Source organism: Chiloscyllium plagiosum, chromosome 4, assembly GCF_004010195.1.
Source record: "Chiloscyllium plagiosum isolate BGI_BamShark_2017 chromosome 4, ASM401019v2, whole genome shotgun sequence".
Taxonomy (NCBI): Eukaryota; Metazoa; Chordata; class Chondrichthyes; order Orectolobiformes; family Hemiscylliidae; genus Chiloscyllium; species Chiloscyllium plagiosum.
In genome coordinates, this window is record NC_057713.1 from 120,486,625 (window position 1) to 120,499,977 (window position 13,353).

Sequence of the window (13,353 nt, forward strand, 5' to 3'; positions counted from 1 at the left end):
TTATAGTTTTTAAAATATTCGGATAATTTTCTAAGATGTAACATTAAAATAATTACAAATTAACCTGACTTTATAAAAGAAGGTCAAGACAGAAATCTATTCATTAAAAAAAGAAGCAGAAGTATATAATCTGGTAGAAGAGATATGGTTGAACTTTAAAAATATATTTTATAAAGCTAGTTAGAAGGTTTATGGCTTGAACTAAAACCCTGAACTTAAAGGAAGAATTTGAAGGTTGGATAAAAATTGGCTGGAGGTCAAAAAGCACAAGATTGATGAACAACCAGCAAGATAAAGCGTCAAAATTGAGTCCCTGCTATTCAAATTACAGTTTAAAATGTTTGTGTTGAGTAAATTGTTTAAGTTTACAAATTAATCAATCTGTTGCAAGAAAAGGCATGGAAAGGGAAGATAATTTACAACTTGTGTTAAGTATTACTTGGCAGTACATGTTGATCTTAAAAAATATCAAATATTCTACAATGAAGAACATATCATCAATAAGGTGTCTCAGTCCAGGTTCTAACAATTGGGAAGATAAAGAAAGTGATCACAAGAGGAAAGGTCTGGCATATAAAGGTTGACCATCAAATATATTCCTTCAATGAATCATGCACAACTTGGCTGGTCATGGATTGTGTCCAACTCAATCAATATTCCCAGCGAAGTTCTCAAATAATGTAATCTTATAAACAGTAAAATTCTTAGAAAATGCCCTCCTGCCTGAGGGGAATCAAGCAGAACTCCAGAGTATCTAAGTTTACTAACTCCACTGGCCAACATAGATGTATCACTTCTGCCAGAGGTAAATGAACCACATATTTCACACAGCATTTAATCATCTTTGGCATTCTTTATATATATGTACGATGTATCTCAGCCAAATACTTACACAATTCTATTTTTATATACTTGATCAATGCCTTTTTTTAGAATGTGTGACATATTCATTCTAAAAAAATCCTATTTTTAGGCTTCCTGGTTTGCTCTTCTATTATCTAATCAAAGGATAAACTTAATCCTGTACCCTTCCTCATCGCAATTCAGAATTCAAAAACCTACACCAAGTCATCTTTTGATCTTCTCAGAAAATAGGAAAGGTCATTACAAGATACAGTTATCCCATACAAAGAAACGAGTTAAATAGGCATGTAAAGAAATAATTAGCTAAAAACAGAATAACAGAATCTTGGCACACGAGTATCCACAGAAAAAAACTCTGATTAGTCTTATCTGAAGAAGCAAAATTCTATATTTGCAATTCTTTGACTTTTGAATAAACTGCTACTTAGATTCATAGCTAAAAATGTGTTGCTGGAAAAGCGCAGCAGGTCAGGCAGCATCCAAGGAGCAGGAGAATCGACGTTTCGGGCATGAGCCCTTCTTAGATTCATAGTAATGCATCAGTTAAATTTTTTGAAAGGAACTAGACAGATTTCTGATTCACTGGAGAAATGGATCATAGATACATGTCTGGAAAATTAATAACAAATGACTGGTCATTTTTGATTTCAAAGACGACACAAAGGCAGGGTAAACTGTGCAGTTTGCTACATTGTTGTTTCTTAACGTCCTTTCATTTTATTATAAAACTCACATTCAGATTATTCTCAATTCCAAAACATGAGTCAGAATGACAATAAAAACCTAATTCCATTAGGTCTGCTTCTCTAATGTTCCTTTGCCAAATATTTTCATGTTGCACATTTGATTCCTTTTCCTCTTCTCCTGTTGATCTTTTTCCCACATAGAAGGAATAATTTCATGCTAAATCCTCACATCTTTATATTTTTTCTTCTGCTCATTTCCATACAGATGTTATTTTTTTCTTTTAAGGGCAGTTGGACATCACTTGCTAGTGGAGCAATGATTGCTCATGTGAAGGTAGTGGTGATCTGTCTTCTTTCTGTGTTCCTTGGGGTGTAGGCACATTCATAGTGTTGCCAGGAAGGGAGTTCCAGCATCTTGACAAAGCAACAACGCAGAATGGTTGTGAGGCTCCAAGTCAGAATAGTGTATGGCTAGGAGGGAAATTTGCGGGTGATAGTGTTCCCAAGCATCTGCTGCTGTTATATCTTTAGGTAGTTGAGGTCCTGGGTTTAGAAATTGCTGTTGATGGAGACATGGTAAATGTCTGTAGTGCATCATGTAGCTGGTACACACTGCTGCCATTGTGCATTGGTGATAAAGGGAGTGAGTGCTGAAAGTGATTAATGTGATGCCAAGCAAGTGGGCTATTTTGTCCTGATCGGCATTGAATTTCTTCAGAGTTGTTGGTGTTGCACTCATCCAACCAAGTGGGGAATAATCCCTCATAATCCTGACTTATGCTTTGCTTGGATATGAGTTGCTTATCAAGGAACTCCCAGTGTCTGACCTGCTCTTGTAGCCCAGAATTCATGTGGCTAATCCAGTTCAGTTTTTCATCAATGGTAAAACTGAGATGTTGATCGTGAGGGATTGAGTGATGGCAATGCCTTTCAATAATATTAAAGAGGGTATGGTTGGACTCTCTCTTGCTGAAGGTGATCATTTCCTGGCAATTGAATGTCATTAATGTTACTTGCTGCTTACCAATCCAACCTGAGTGTCGTCCAAGTCTTGCTGATGCCTAAGGACTTACAAGTGGTGCTGAACATCATGCTATCATCACTGTACGTCCCCACTTCTAATGTTTAATGGAGGGTAGGTCATTGAAGAAGCAGATGAAGATTGAGGACATCTGAAATAATGTTTTGGGACACCAGTGATTGACTTCGAATGACCATAACCACGTTCAAAAAAAAACTACAGTGCTGCAGATGCAGAAACAAAAACAGGAATTGCTGGAAAAGCTCAGCAGATCTGGCAGCATCTGTGGAGAGAAAGCAGACTCAATGTTTTGAGTCCAGTGACCATTCTTCAGGATCTGACTCATATCCTGCTTCTGTCTCACAGCTGAAAAGTATCTGAAGAAGGAATACTGAACCCCAAATGTTCACTCTGCTTTCTCTCCACGGATGCTGACACAAACACTTCCCTTTGGGCTAGGCATAAATCCAACCAATGGAACACTTTCCCTGCTGCTTACCAATTCTGCTTAGGCTCCTTGATGCCATATCCAGTCCAACCTTGTCAAGAGCACTCACATCATCTTCTACTTATTGACTTTCTCCAAAAGTTCACCTCCCTTGCTTCTCCCTCTCTTGTACTGAGGGCCAGTGCTGACAACCTTGCTGGTAGTTTCCAGCACCCAACCCTCTCTTTCTCAGCACAAGGTGGGTTCTCAGCTTTAGCGTTTTCCTGTAGATCCCACTCTTTCTGTCGCCCAGAGCCAGGTGGAGTTGTAGCTTCGCTACATCCAGCAGTGGGTGCTGTCCGCGCTTGAATTATCGCCCAGTCCGCCTCCCTCTCTCAGCTGAGGAAGGCCTTAGAGTCACAGCTCCTCGTGATGACATTCAACTTCACATTACAGTTCTCTCCGTTTAGAAATGGGGAAGTTTTTTTTACTGGACAAGTGCCCTCTCGGCGCGGCTCGGCGCCCTCCTCACAGAATAGAACAGACTTTGTTTCACACTTTTCTGACAGTTTCTGCACTGACTGTCAACATAGTCTTCATAACGTGCAATGCGGAATTGCTGTTGACTGGTTTACCAATGAAACTATTTCAACAGTTCATCTATTTTTTTTGCTGGGGGTGGGGAAATTTTAGAAAACAAAATCTGTCAGATCCAGAAATGCAACACGCACCGTTTTCCTCCAGTCAATACTGCCTCTCCACCCCTCCCTCTCTGTCCATGGGCTTAGCTTTAAAGAAAACAAGCCATTCCTGCAGTAACACCTCACATTGAATTTCCAATGCACTTCCACATAAGCAAGAAAAAGTCAGCCGTTGGGCAGAACAGCTGAGCGTTTGCATGCTGATTCATTCGGCAATGTTACTTTGCAAGTATTTGCCGGCTGAAGTTGCAGTATTTTGCAATCTTGCGGCAGTTTCCCCTGCTAATGTTTTCTCTCATCTATAATAATGCACTCAGTGATGTAAATATTCTGCGCTCCGCCATTTTGATAAATATCCCTGTTCTGCAAAGGTTTTCTTTGGGGGGGGGGAACCAAATCCTTCCTTGTTTGTTCAGGGTATTTTTTTTTGCCTTTTGGAGAAAGTCAATGAAGAGAAATTGCGAAGTCTTTGTTTTTGTCCAGCAGCAAGAGGACAGCAGCGCCTGGTTTGGGTTCGCTGTGGGAGAGGGAGGAGGAGGAGGTGAAGGGTTCGCTGCTGTGTTCAGTTGAGTTTCCACTTGTTTTCCAGGTATTTGATGAATTTCCTAGTTCTGTCGCCCAGTTAAAGCCGCTTTCATTTGACACATTGTCTTTCTAAAGTGGCGTTGGCTATTTTTTGGTCGCTGCGTGTAGTTTCCTTCTGGAACAGGCGTTTCATTTCAGTGACAATTTTACACGCCTGCCTGAAAGATGTTGCTGCATTTCGGTCACACATATCCTGAGTGTGACATTTGTTGGAAGATGTTAAGGCTTTTTTTGTGTGTGTGTGCTTTTTCTTTTCCCGCAGTTGACTGAAACACGGAAGTAACACATTGTAGAGGAACGGAAGCACTTGCACATATGTAGATTAAAGTTGAATTTATTTAGTTTTGTCTCCACCCTGGAAACCCTTTTTAAAAGCGTTTTCAACTAAAGACAACGTTCAGTTTGGTTAAGTCATGATATTGTGTAAACTGATCAGGTGGAGAAAATGCGTGTGGAATGGAAATCGGCGATGCCTTGAGTTTAACAACAGGGGGAACTATTACAATTGAGTCACAATTTAGCAGATTGTATCTATCATAACTGTGCGTAGTAATTGTTAATCGAGGAGATCTGAAAAGATGGCACAAAGCGCAGCGTCAGAATTGTAGTAAAAGCTTCACCCTGGTCGTCGCACAACACAGCGTAAAATCATTCGAAGACATGTACGTGAGTGCTTTTAAACGAGCCGACTGGACTATGAAACACCTGACTGTCAGTCACCACTTAAGTGAACAACTTCTGGCCATCAAATAATAACTTAAAGTCGTTAAACATGTCGGGCCAGAAAATCTCAAGGCGATGTGAGCGTGTGTTTAAGGGGAAAAATAATTGGAAGTGTTGAAGCACAGTGATGAAACATTGATAAAACGTTAATTAGTGAACACTGATTTAACTTGAGACATTGACGGTGTGGTACTTAATACACAAGATATCCATTTTGAAAGGAAATTTTCAAGTGCAGTAAAATTCCAGTCAGGCAAGCACAACTTTACAGTTTGTAATGATTAGTTGTCATTTCCTTTTTCTCTTTCATTGGTCACTTTTTCCTGTTATCACGAATTTAACTTTCAGATTAAGCTAATATTTAATAATATGGATCGAGGACACAGGCCAGCAAACATATTTGTCAGATATCATTTTGTCTTAACTTTTTGTATGCTCGCTGTGTTATGAAAGGCTGAGGGATACTTCAACCGTCACTACTCACTGAACTGTGCAATCAACTTCAATTTTTTTTGAAAGTAAGCTGAACAATATCTGTTTAACATACAACTAAATGAACAGAAGGAAATTCTTTAACGTGATTTCTGTAACAGCCAACCATCGTTGAAGAGGGAGCAGGATGAATGCTGGTGATATGCTGGAGGGGCCTGTCAGGAGGAGAGTAACAGATGGAGGTCTTCTGATAGGATCCAGTACCATCCCCGCACAAGTAATGGCAGAAGTTAGCCAGCCCCTCAACCTGACAGGTGAGAGGAGTTTTTTTTCTTTTGTGTTGTTCAACCTCAAGAGTTTTTTTTTTAAACAATACCTTGCGTAGTAAATCCTGAAGAAGTACTTTTTGTTATGCGTGGCTAAACAGATTGCGAAATATTACACATTTTTTAATAACAAAAGATCTTCCTTTCAATGATAAGTTTATACTTCCTCTGTAAACTTTTTAAAAAATATGGTTGTGAATTAAAAAGCTGACTAAATATCACACATGATTGTGATGAATTGAAAATGTAATTCCCTCTCATTATGCCAATAACTTTTCACTTTCGTGCTGCTGTTTCTGAATGGAATGCATAAAAAAATCCTTCAAGCACAATGTAAATTTGCATTTCCAGAAGGCAAGTGCTTTGCAGTTCGAATAGGCCTGGCATCAATGAAATCTAGCTTCAAAGGCCATCAGAATGTGCATTTGGTCAATTACTTAATGGGGTAGTGATCAATGGATCTATTGCTTGGAAATAATGTTGAAACTTTATTGCTGGAACAGCACAGCAGGTCAGGCAGCATCTAGGGAACAGGAGATTCGACGTTTCGGGCACAGGCCCTTCTTCAGGAATCTTGATTCCTGTGCCCGAAACGTCGAATCTCCTGTTCCCTGGATGCTGCCTGACCTGCTGTGCTGTTCCAGCAATAAAGTTTCAACTTTGATCTCCAGCATCTGCAGACCTCACTTTCTCCTTGGAAATAATATAAGCCAAAGAAAATGAAGTATTTTTATAGAGGATAAATAGCTCATTCACTGTCTAACACATTCTTGTTAAAACAATGTGGGCAAATGTTTACCAAATAGAATTAGCTACTTTAAAGTATATCATGGTAAAAAAAGGTGTAGACTGAGTAAAGTTCCAACCTGAATGAACCAAAATATTGAAGAGTATGTAATAGCCTCTCTAATGTATTAAAGATCTTGATGTTCATAAATGTCTACTTTTAATCCATATTTTCCAGCTGAAAATAATTTTTTGCAGCAGCGTAAAAAATTGGTGGATTAGAATGGCATAACCAGGAGCTTATCAGTAAAAGTAAGCAGGAGGCTATTGTAGTTTGATTGTGGGTTTAAGTCCCATTTCAGAGCCATGAGTACAAAATCAAGGCAGATGCAATGCAGCTAAGATGTTCAGGAAGCTCGGGCAGATGTTTTAAAAGAAAACAAGGGTACTATTTCGGAGAAGAGTTGGGAGATTTGTTCCCAGTATCCTGGCCAACATTTATCCCTCAATCAACATCTCTAAAAAAACAGATTGTCTGGTCATTATCACATTGTTATTAACAAGAAGCTGCTGCATGCAAATTGCTTGCCATATTTCCTACACGAGAACAGCAACTGCGCTTCAAAAGTATTTAATTGATGTGGAGAATTTCAGGGATAACAAAAGGACTACCTAAGTGCATTTTTTCTTCATTTTACCATTTTAAATGCATTTTTGTTTTTCATTTTTCAGCTCAGTGCACATTGTTTTCTTATTAGAATATTACAATGTGGCATTAGCCACTGAATTGTGACACACAGTGGTGTAAAGAGTAGTACTGATATCTCTGAACCTTTCTGTCTACTGCTGACACTTCTCATTCACAGTGTCACTTGATTTGAGGCAAGATTTAGGCAAATATACAAAGCATCCATGTTCAAACAAAACTACAGTCATAATAAGGAAAAAAGTGAGGACTGCAGCTGCAGGAGATTAGAGTCAAGGGTGTGGTGCTGATGAAGGGTTTATGCTCGAAGCGTCGAATCTCCTGCTCCTCGGATGCTGCCTGACCTCCAGTGCTTTTCCAGCAACACACTCTTGATTACAATCATGATAAGCAGAGTAACATTGGTACTTTATGACCATTGTAAACTTCAGTTGACTGCGTGTTGTAAACTTCTAATTAACTGTTATTTGAGATGTTGAACACTACCAGTTTTGATGTGGTTCATCTTTGCATCTAAGTGTCTTTTATTTTTGCATTAAATGTCAGAAGGCACTGCTGGCAGAATCAGTGCCTGTCAAAAGACATGGCTTCCGACACTGGGCTGAAATGCTTTTCAACACTGTAATTTCATAGCTGCTTAACTATATAGGTATTTTTTACTAGATTGTGAGGGAATGACGATGTTACTGAAGAACACAGTTGTAAAGATTGATTTCAAAGCAACTGCACAATAAAAACTAAGATATGAGAGACAGTAGCAGGTATGCAGATTACTGTTTCTGTGTGATAATTCAGTTGTGCATATTTTACTTTTTGAAGCTTTGAATTTATTTCAAAGTCTAGTTCACTTTAAGGATGAGAAGATTATTGTTGGCCTACATTGCATTTATCTGAATTAAACTCCATCTTCCACTTCTCTGCCCATTGGCCCATCTGGTCAAGATCCTGTAGTAATGTGAGGTAATCCTCTTCACTGTCCATGATACCTCCAGTTTTGGTGTCATCTGCAAACTTACTAACTGTACCTCTTATGCTCATATCCAAATCATTTATATAAATGACAAAAGGTAGAGGACTCAGCACTGATCCTTGTGGCAGTCCTCTGGTTACGGCCTCTAGTCTGAAAAACAACCCTCCACCACCACACACTGTCTTCTACCTTTGAGCTAGTTCTGTATAAATGGCTAGTTCTCCCTGTAATCCGTGAGATCGAACCTTGCTAATCAGTCTCCCATGGGGAACCTTGTCGAATGCCTTACTGAAGTTCATATAGAGCACATGCTCCAACATGCTCAATTGGCCATGATCATGATTATGCAGAATTTCAAATAGAGCCCCAGAAGGCAATATTCGGTAGATGATCAAAAGATTGGTCACAGAGATAAGCTTTAATGAGCATCTTTAAAGAAGAGTGGTTCATGGAGGGAATTCCAGAGCCTTGAGACTTGGCAACTGAAAGAGGTGTGAAACAGTTGTGCTCCAGAGACCAGAATTAAAGGAGCACAGATGTGTGTGTGATGGAACTAGAGAGAGACTGAGAGGGAGGGACATGTTCATTGATATATTTGAGAACATGGACAAGCGTTTCAAAATGGGATCCGTACATGACTGGGATCTGACAGGATTAATGGATGACCAAGACTTGTTTTGAGTGAGGACACGGAGAAGAATTTTAAATCATCTCAAGGTTACAGGTGTTAGAATTTGGGAAACCAGGAAGGAGTGCTTTGTCCACCTCAGTCCAACACAGGCATCTCCAAATCTGTATTTTTGAGTGTTCTTCTCACCCCTGTCCTCCAATTCCCTATCCAGAGACTGTGCTCTTGCATGCTGGAGTTTCAGACCAGGGAAAATGACCTGCTTGAGTCTATCCTGTCAAAACCCTTCAGAACGTTGGATATTTCAATGGAATCACCTCTGATTCCTTTAAAATCCAGATTATAATGGCCAATTTATAAGTCTCTCAGTTTAGGAGAACTCTCTTCTCTCAGGAACGAATCTAGTGAGACGTTGCTGTGCTGTCAAAGACAAGTATATCATTCCTTGTATGTGGAAATGAGAACTTCCACTAACACTCCAATGTGATCTCACCAAACCCCTTTATAATTGAGACACATATGACCTTGTTGTAGTCCACTGTCTTTGCAACAGAGGCCAACTTTTTTTTTGCATTTCTCATTGCATGTATTTTTTAAAAATACCTTTTGCAAATCTATGGCATCTCCATCTAATGGCTGGCCTGAATGACCCTATTCGTTACTTTCTCAACAAACTCAAACATTTTACATCTGCATTTCTCTTGGTACAACCCACTCCAATTAGAAAGTCCCCTTCCCATCTTCCCAACCTTACACTAAACATATGGGCGGCACGGTGGCACAGTGGTTAGCACTGCTGCCTCACAGTGCCAGAGACCTGTGTTCAATTCCCGCCTCAGGCAACTGACTGTGTGGAGTTTGCATAATCTAATCTAATCTAATCTAATCTAATCTGTACAAATCATCTGACATGTCACTGCTGCCTCCAGGTCTTCATTGTACATCATCCTGACAACATTCCACTCCACATATGGACTTGTTTCCGTTTGTGGCTTTTACTAAATTTTCACACAGATTAATTTATGGATCAGAAGTGGTTCAGTAATGTGATCTGAAAACAAAGCACCACTTCCAGCTCCAGAACCACAACTTCCACATCTCTGCACCCTTACTTTGTTGATGATATGTTTATTATATTGTTATGATACCATAAGTGTAGGACATTATTTTAAGGGCATAAGTATCTATGGCAAAGGACCCTCTTGTACACTGTGGTAGTGTCCTTACCTATGAAACGGAGGCGTGAGTTCAGGTCCCACCTACTCCAGAGGTGTGTAATAATGTCTCTGAACAGATTGATTAGAAAAATAGGTGAAATAAAAAACAGCAAAAGGAAGTACCTCGGGCAGAAGGTCCTCTTGTGGCACAATGATGTCCTTGCCCATGGACAGGGAGGTCCGGGTTCAAGACCCACCTGCCCCTGGGTGTAATAACATCTCTTAACAGGTTGATTAGAAAAATAGGTTAATTTTTTCTAAAAGTACCCAGGGCACTTTTAGATGACTGGCCCTTTTAGATGACTGTCATATTCAAAAATATTTGTAATCAGCCTGTTTGTGTATGTTGTGACATACCTCCAGAACAGGTGGGACTTGAACCTCGAGGCAGGGACACTAGCACTTTGCCACAAGAACCCTTGTGACTTTTTAATGTGATTATATTTTGGATTCAAAATAGTATAAAGAAATGCTACGCTTTTCTGGTGCATTGTTAATATCTCTACCTCTGAGTCAGAAAGCTCCACATACCCCCAGACAAATACCATAACATGGACATGGGAGAGAAAGTTTGGAAGTAGAAATATTTAAATGCATTCTGAAAATAAACCTTCATCAAGAAATATATTACTGTCATAGAGATGTACAGCATGGAAACAGACCCTTTGGTCCAACCCGTCCATGCCGACCAGATATTCCAACCCAATCTAGTCCCACCTGCCAGCACCCGGCCCATATCCCTCCAAATCCTTCCTATTCATATACCCATCCAAGTGCCTCTTAAATGTTGCAATTGTACCAGCCTCCACCACATCCTCTGGCAGCTCATTCCATATACATACCACCCTCTGCGTGAAAACGTTGCCCCTTAGGTCTCTTTTATATCTTTCCCCTCTCACTCTAAACCTATGCCTCTAGTTCTGGACTCCCCCACCCAGGGAAAGGATTTTGCCTATTTATCCTATCCATGCCCCTCATAATTTTGTAAACCTCTATAAGATCACCCCTCAGCCTCCAACGCTCCAGGGAAAACAGCCCCAGCCTGTTCAGCCTCTCCCTGTAGCTCAGATCCTCCAACCCTGGCAACATACTTGTAGATCTTTTCTGAACCCTTTCACGTTTCACAACATCTTCCCTATAGGAAGGAGACCTGATTTGCACACAATATTCCAACAGTGGCCTGACCAATGTCCTGTACAGCCGCAACATGACCTCCCAACTCCTGTACTCAATACTCTGACCAATAAAGGAAAGCATACCAAACGCATTCTTCACTATCCTATCTACCTGCAACCCCACTTTCAAGGAGCTATGAGCCTGCACTCCAAGGTCTCTTTGTTCAGCAACACTCCCGAGGACCTTACCATTAAGTGTATAAGTTCTGCTAAGATTTGCTTTCCCAAAATGCAGCACCTCGCATTTATCTATATTAAACTCCATCTACCACTTCTCAGCCCATTGGCCCATCTGATCAAGATCCCATTGTAATCCGAGGTAACCATCTTCACTGTCCACTACACCTCCAATTTTGGTGTCATCTGCAATCTCTTTCACTCCGTCAACCAATTTGGGATCAACTTATCGTGGCAGCAAAGAATGGTTGCCAAATTGTGAAACAAAGGTTTTTTTTCAAATGGAAGACTGTAATCTGAGTTAGTTCTGTCAAACAACTGACTGAAGGCAGGTATAAAGCATCAAGATATGACCTCCCACTACCGTTCTTTGAAACTGAACTTTAGACAAATGGAAAAAGAAAGTGAATACATGAACATGGGCCACTGCTTTACTCAAGAGAGGAGAAGCAATGTTATTGTCACTTCCTGTCAAAAGCCAAATAGCAGTGAAGTACATTGTGCCTGTCAGGTGGACACTGATGAAAGTCTAGGTGCTCTATTAATGATTCGTAGGTAAAATTTAAAATAAAGATTAATTACTAATTCTCATAAGTTCCATTTTTTTAAAAGGACTGTTATTCCATAGCCTATTGGATTGCACAATGTATTCTATGTAAACAATTGCAGAAATTCAATTTGGGAATTTGTTGTTCGATGCTTGCTCTCAAGTTGTTGGATAGTGCGAATGAGTAGAATGCGGATAGTCTTCTGGTTTTATCTGATCTTAGATTTTCAGACAGAGGCATGCTTCCGGGTCAAATGTCTTTACTTGTTAAAACATTGCTGAGGAAGCAGCCATTTCCAGTCGCCTTCCTGGCAAAAATAGGACGTTGAGTGGTGTGACGGAAGATGGAGGACACCATGATCATGGCCTTTCAAAATTGGACAGATACATGACACGTGTGTCAATGCAACAGATAAATCACAGACAGGAGAAACAAGGATGGAGTGATCTTAGATCTGGAGGACAACACGTTTGGGTTAATAATCGAAGAATGAACCCCAGAAATGCCTGCGAACTGTGAATTTATATTTCAGATATGATTCAAAATACTATTATGAAGTAAATTGACCAAAGCAAAATGCAGGGTTTTTGAAGTGATGCCTGACATGGACAGTTTGGAAGTTGAGGATAATGTTGATCAGTATGAGAGATTTGTGCTGGACACAAGTAGCTTTGTTCCAGTAGTGAATGTACCTTTTTTGGATTCATTTAATTGCACCATGTTGGACATGGCACATTGACAATAAGTGAATGGATTCAATCAACAGGATTAATTGAAAGTTAGGGAGTATGAAGCTCGACTTGCTTCTGATTCAGGAATGACAACACTTTGAGGTTACGACAAAAAGATGGGTGATCCCATATGGAATAATTAGAGTGAACCACTTAATTAATGCAGAAGTGTTACCAACAGCTTTCTCATTTAAGTCCACAAGTAAAAACAGTAAAAAAAGATATGGTCTTTGCACCTGGATGAGTGCAGCTCTAACAACATTTTTGAAGCTTGACACCATCCCAGGACAAAGCAATCTGTTTGATTGGCACCCAACCGACATCTTCAACATTCACTCCATTCATCACCGCATTGCAGCCACACTGTGTACCACAAGGTGCATTGCACCAACTTACAAAAGCTTCTTTGACAGAGTGTCGCAAGGATTGGTGCTGGGTCCACTACTTTTCATCATTTATATAAATGATTTGGATGTGAGCATAAGAGGTATATTTAGTAAATTTAGTAAGGATAGTGAAGGTGGTGTTTGGTATGCTTTCCTTTATTGGTCAGAGTATTGAGTACAGGAGTTGGGAGGTCATGTTGCGGCTGTACAGGACATTGGTTAGGCCACTGTTGGAATATTGCGTGCAATTCTGGTCTCCTTCCTATCGGAAAGATGCTCTGAAACCTGAAAGGGTTCAGAAAAGATTTACAAGGATGTTGCCAG

At 40.0% G+C, this 13,353-nt stretch overlaps 1 protein-coding gene across 16 annotated transcripts in view; it reads left to right on the forward strand.

The window, feature by feature from the left end:
• Positions 1-1,538: 1,538 nt before the first annotated feature.
• LOC122549360 (lethal(3)malignant brain tumor-like protein 4) overlaps positions 1,539-13,353 on the forward strand; it is a 300,541-nt gene continuing 288,726 nt past the window's right edge. For 12 of the 16 annotated variants that reach the window (XM_043689041.1, XM_043689042.1, XM_043689039.1 and 9 more), the window contains exons 1-2: positions 1,539-4,288; positions 5,601-5,753. In XM_043689041.1, the coding sequence (XP_043544976.1) occupies positions 5,627-5,753 (127 nt within the window). In that variant the 5' untranslated portion in view covers positions 1,539-4,288; positions 5,601-5,626. The other 4 variants (XM_043689036.1, XM_043689035.1, XM_043689034.1 and 1 more) reach the window with 4 other exon arrangements.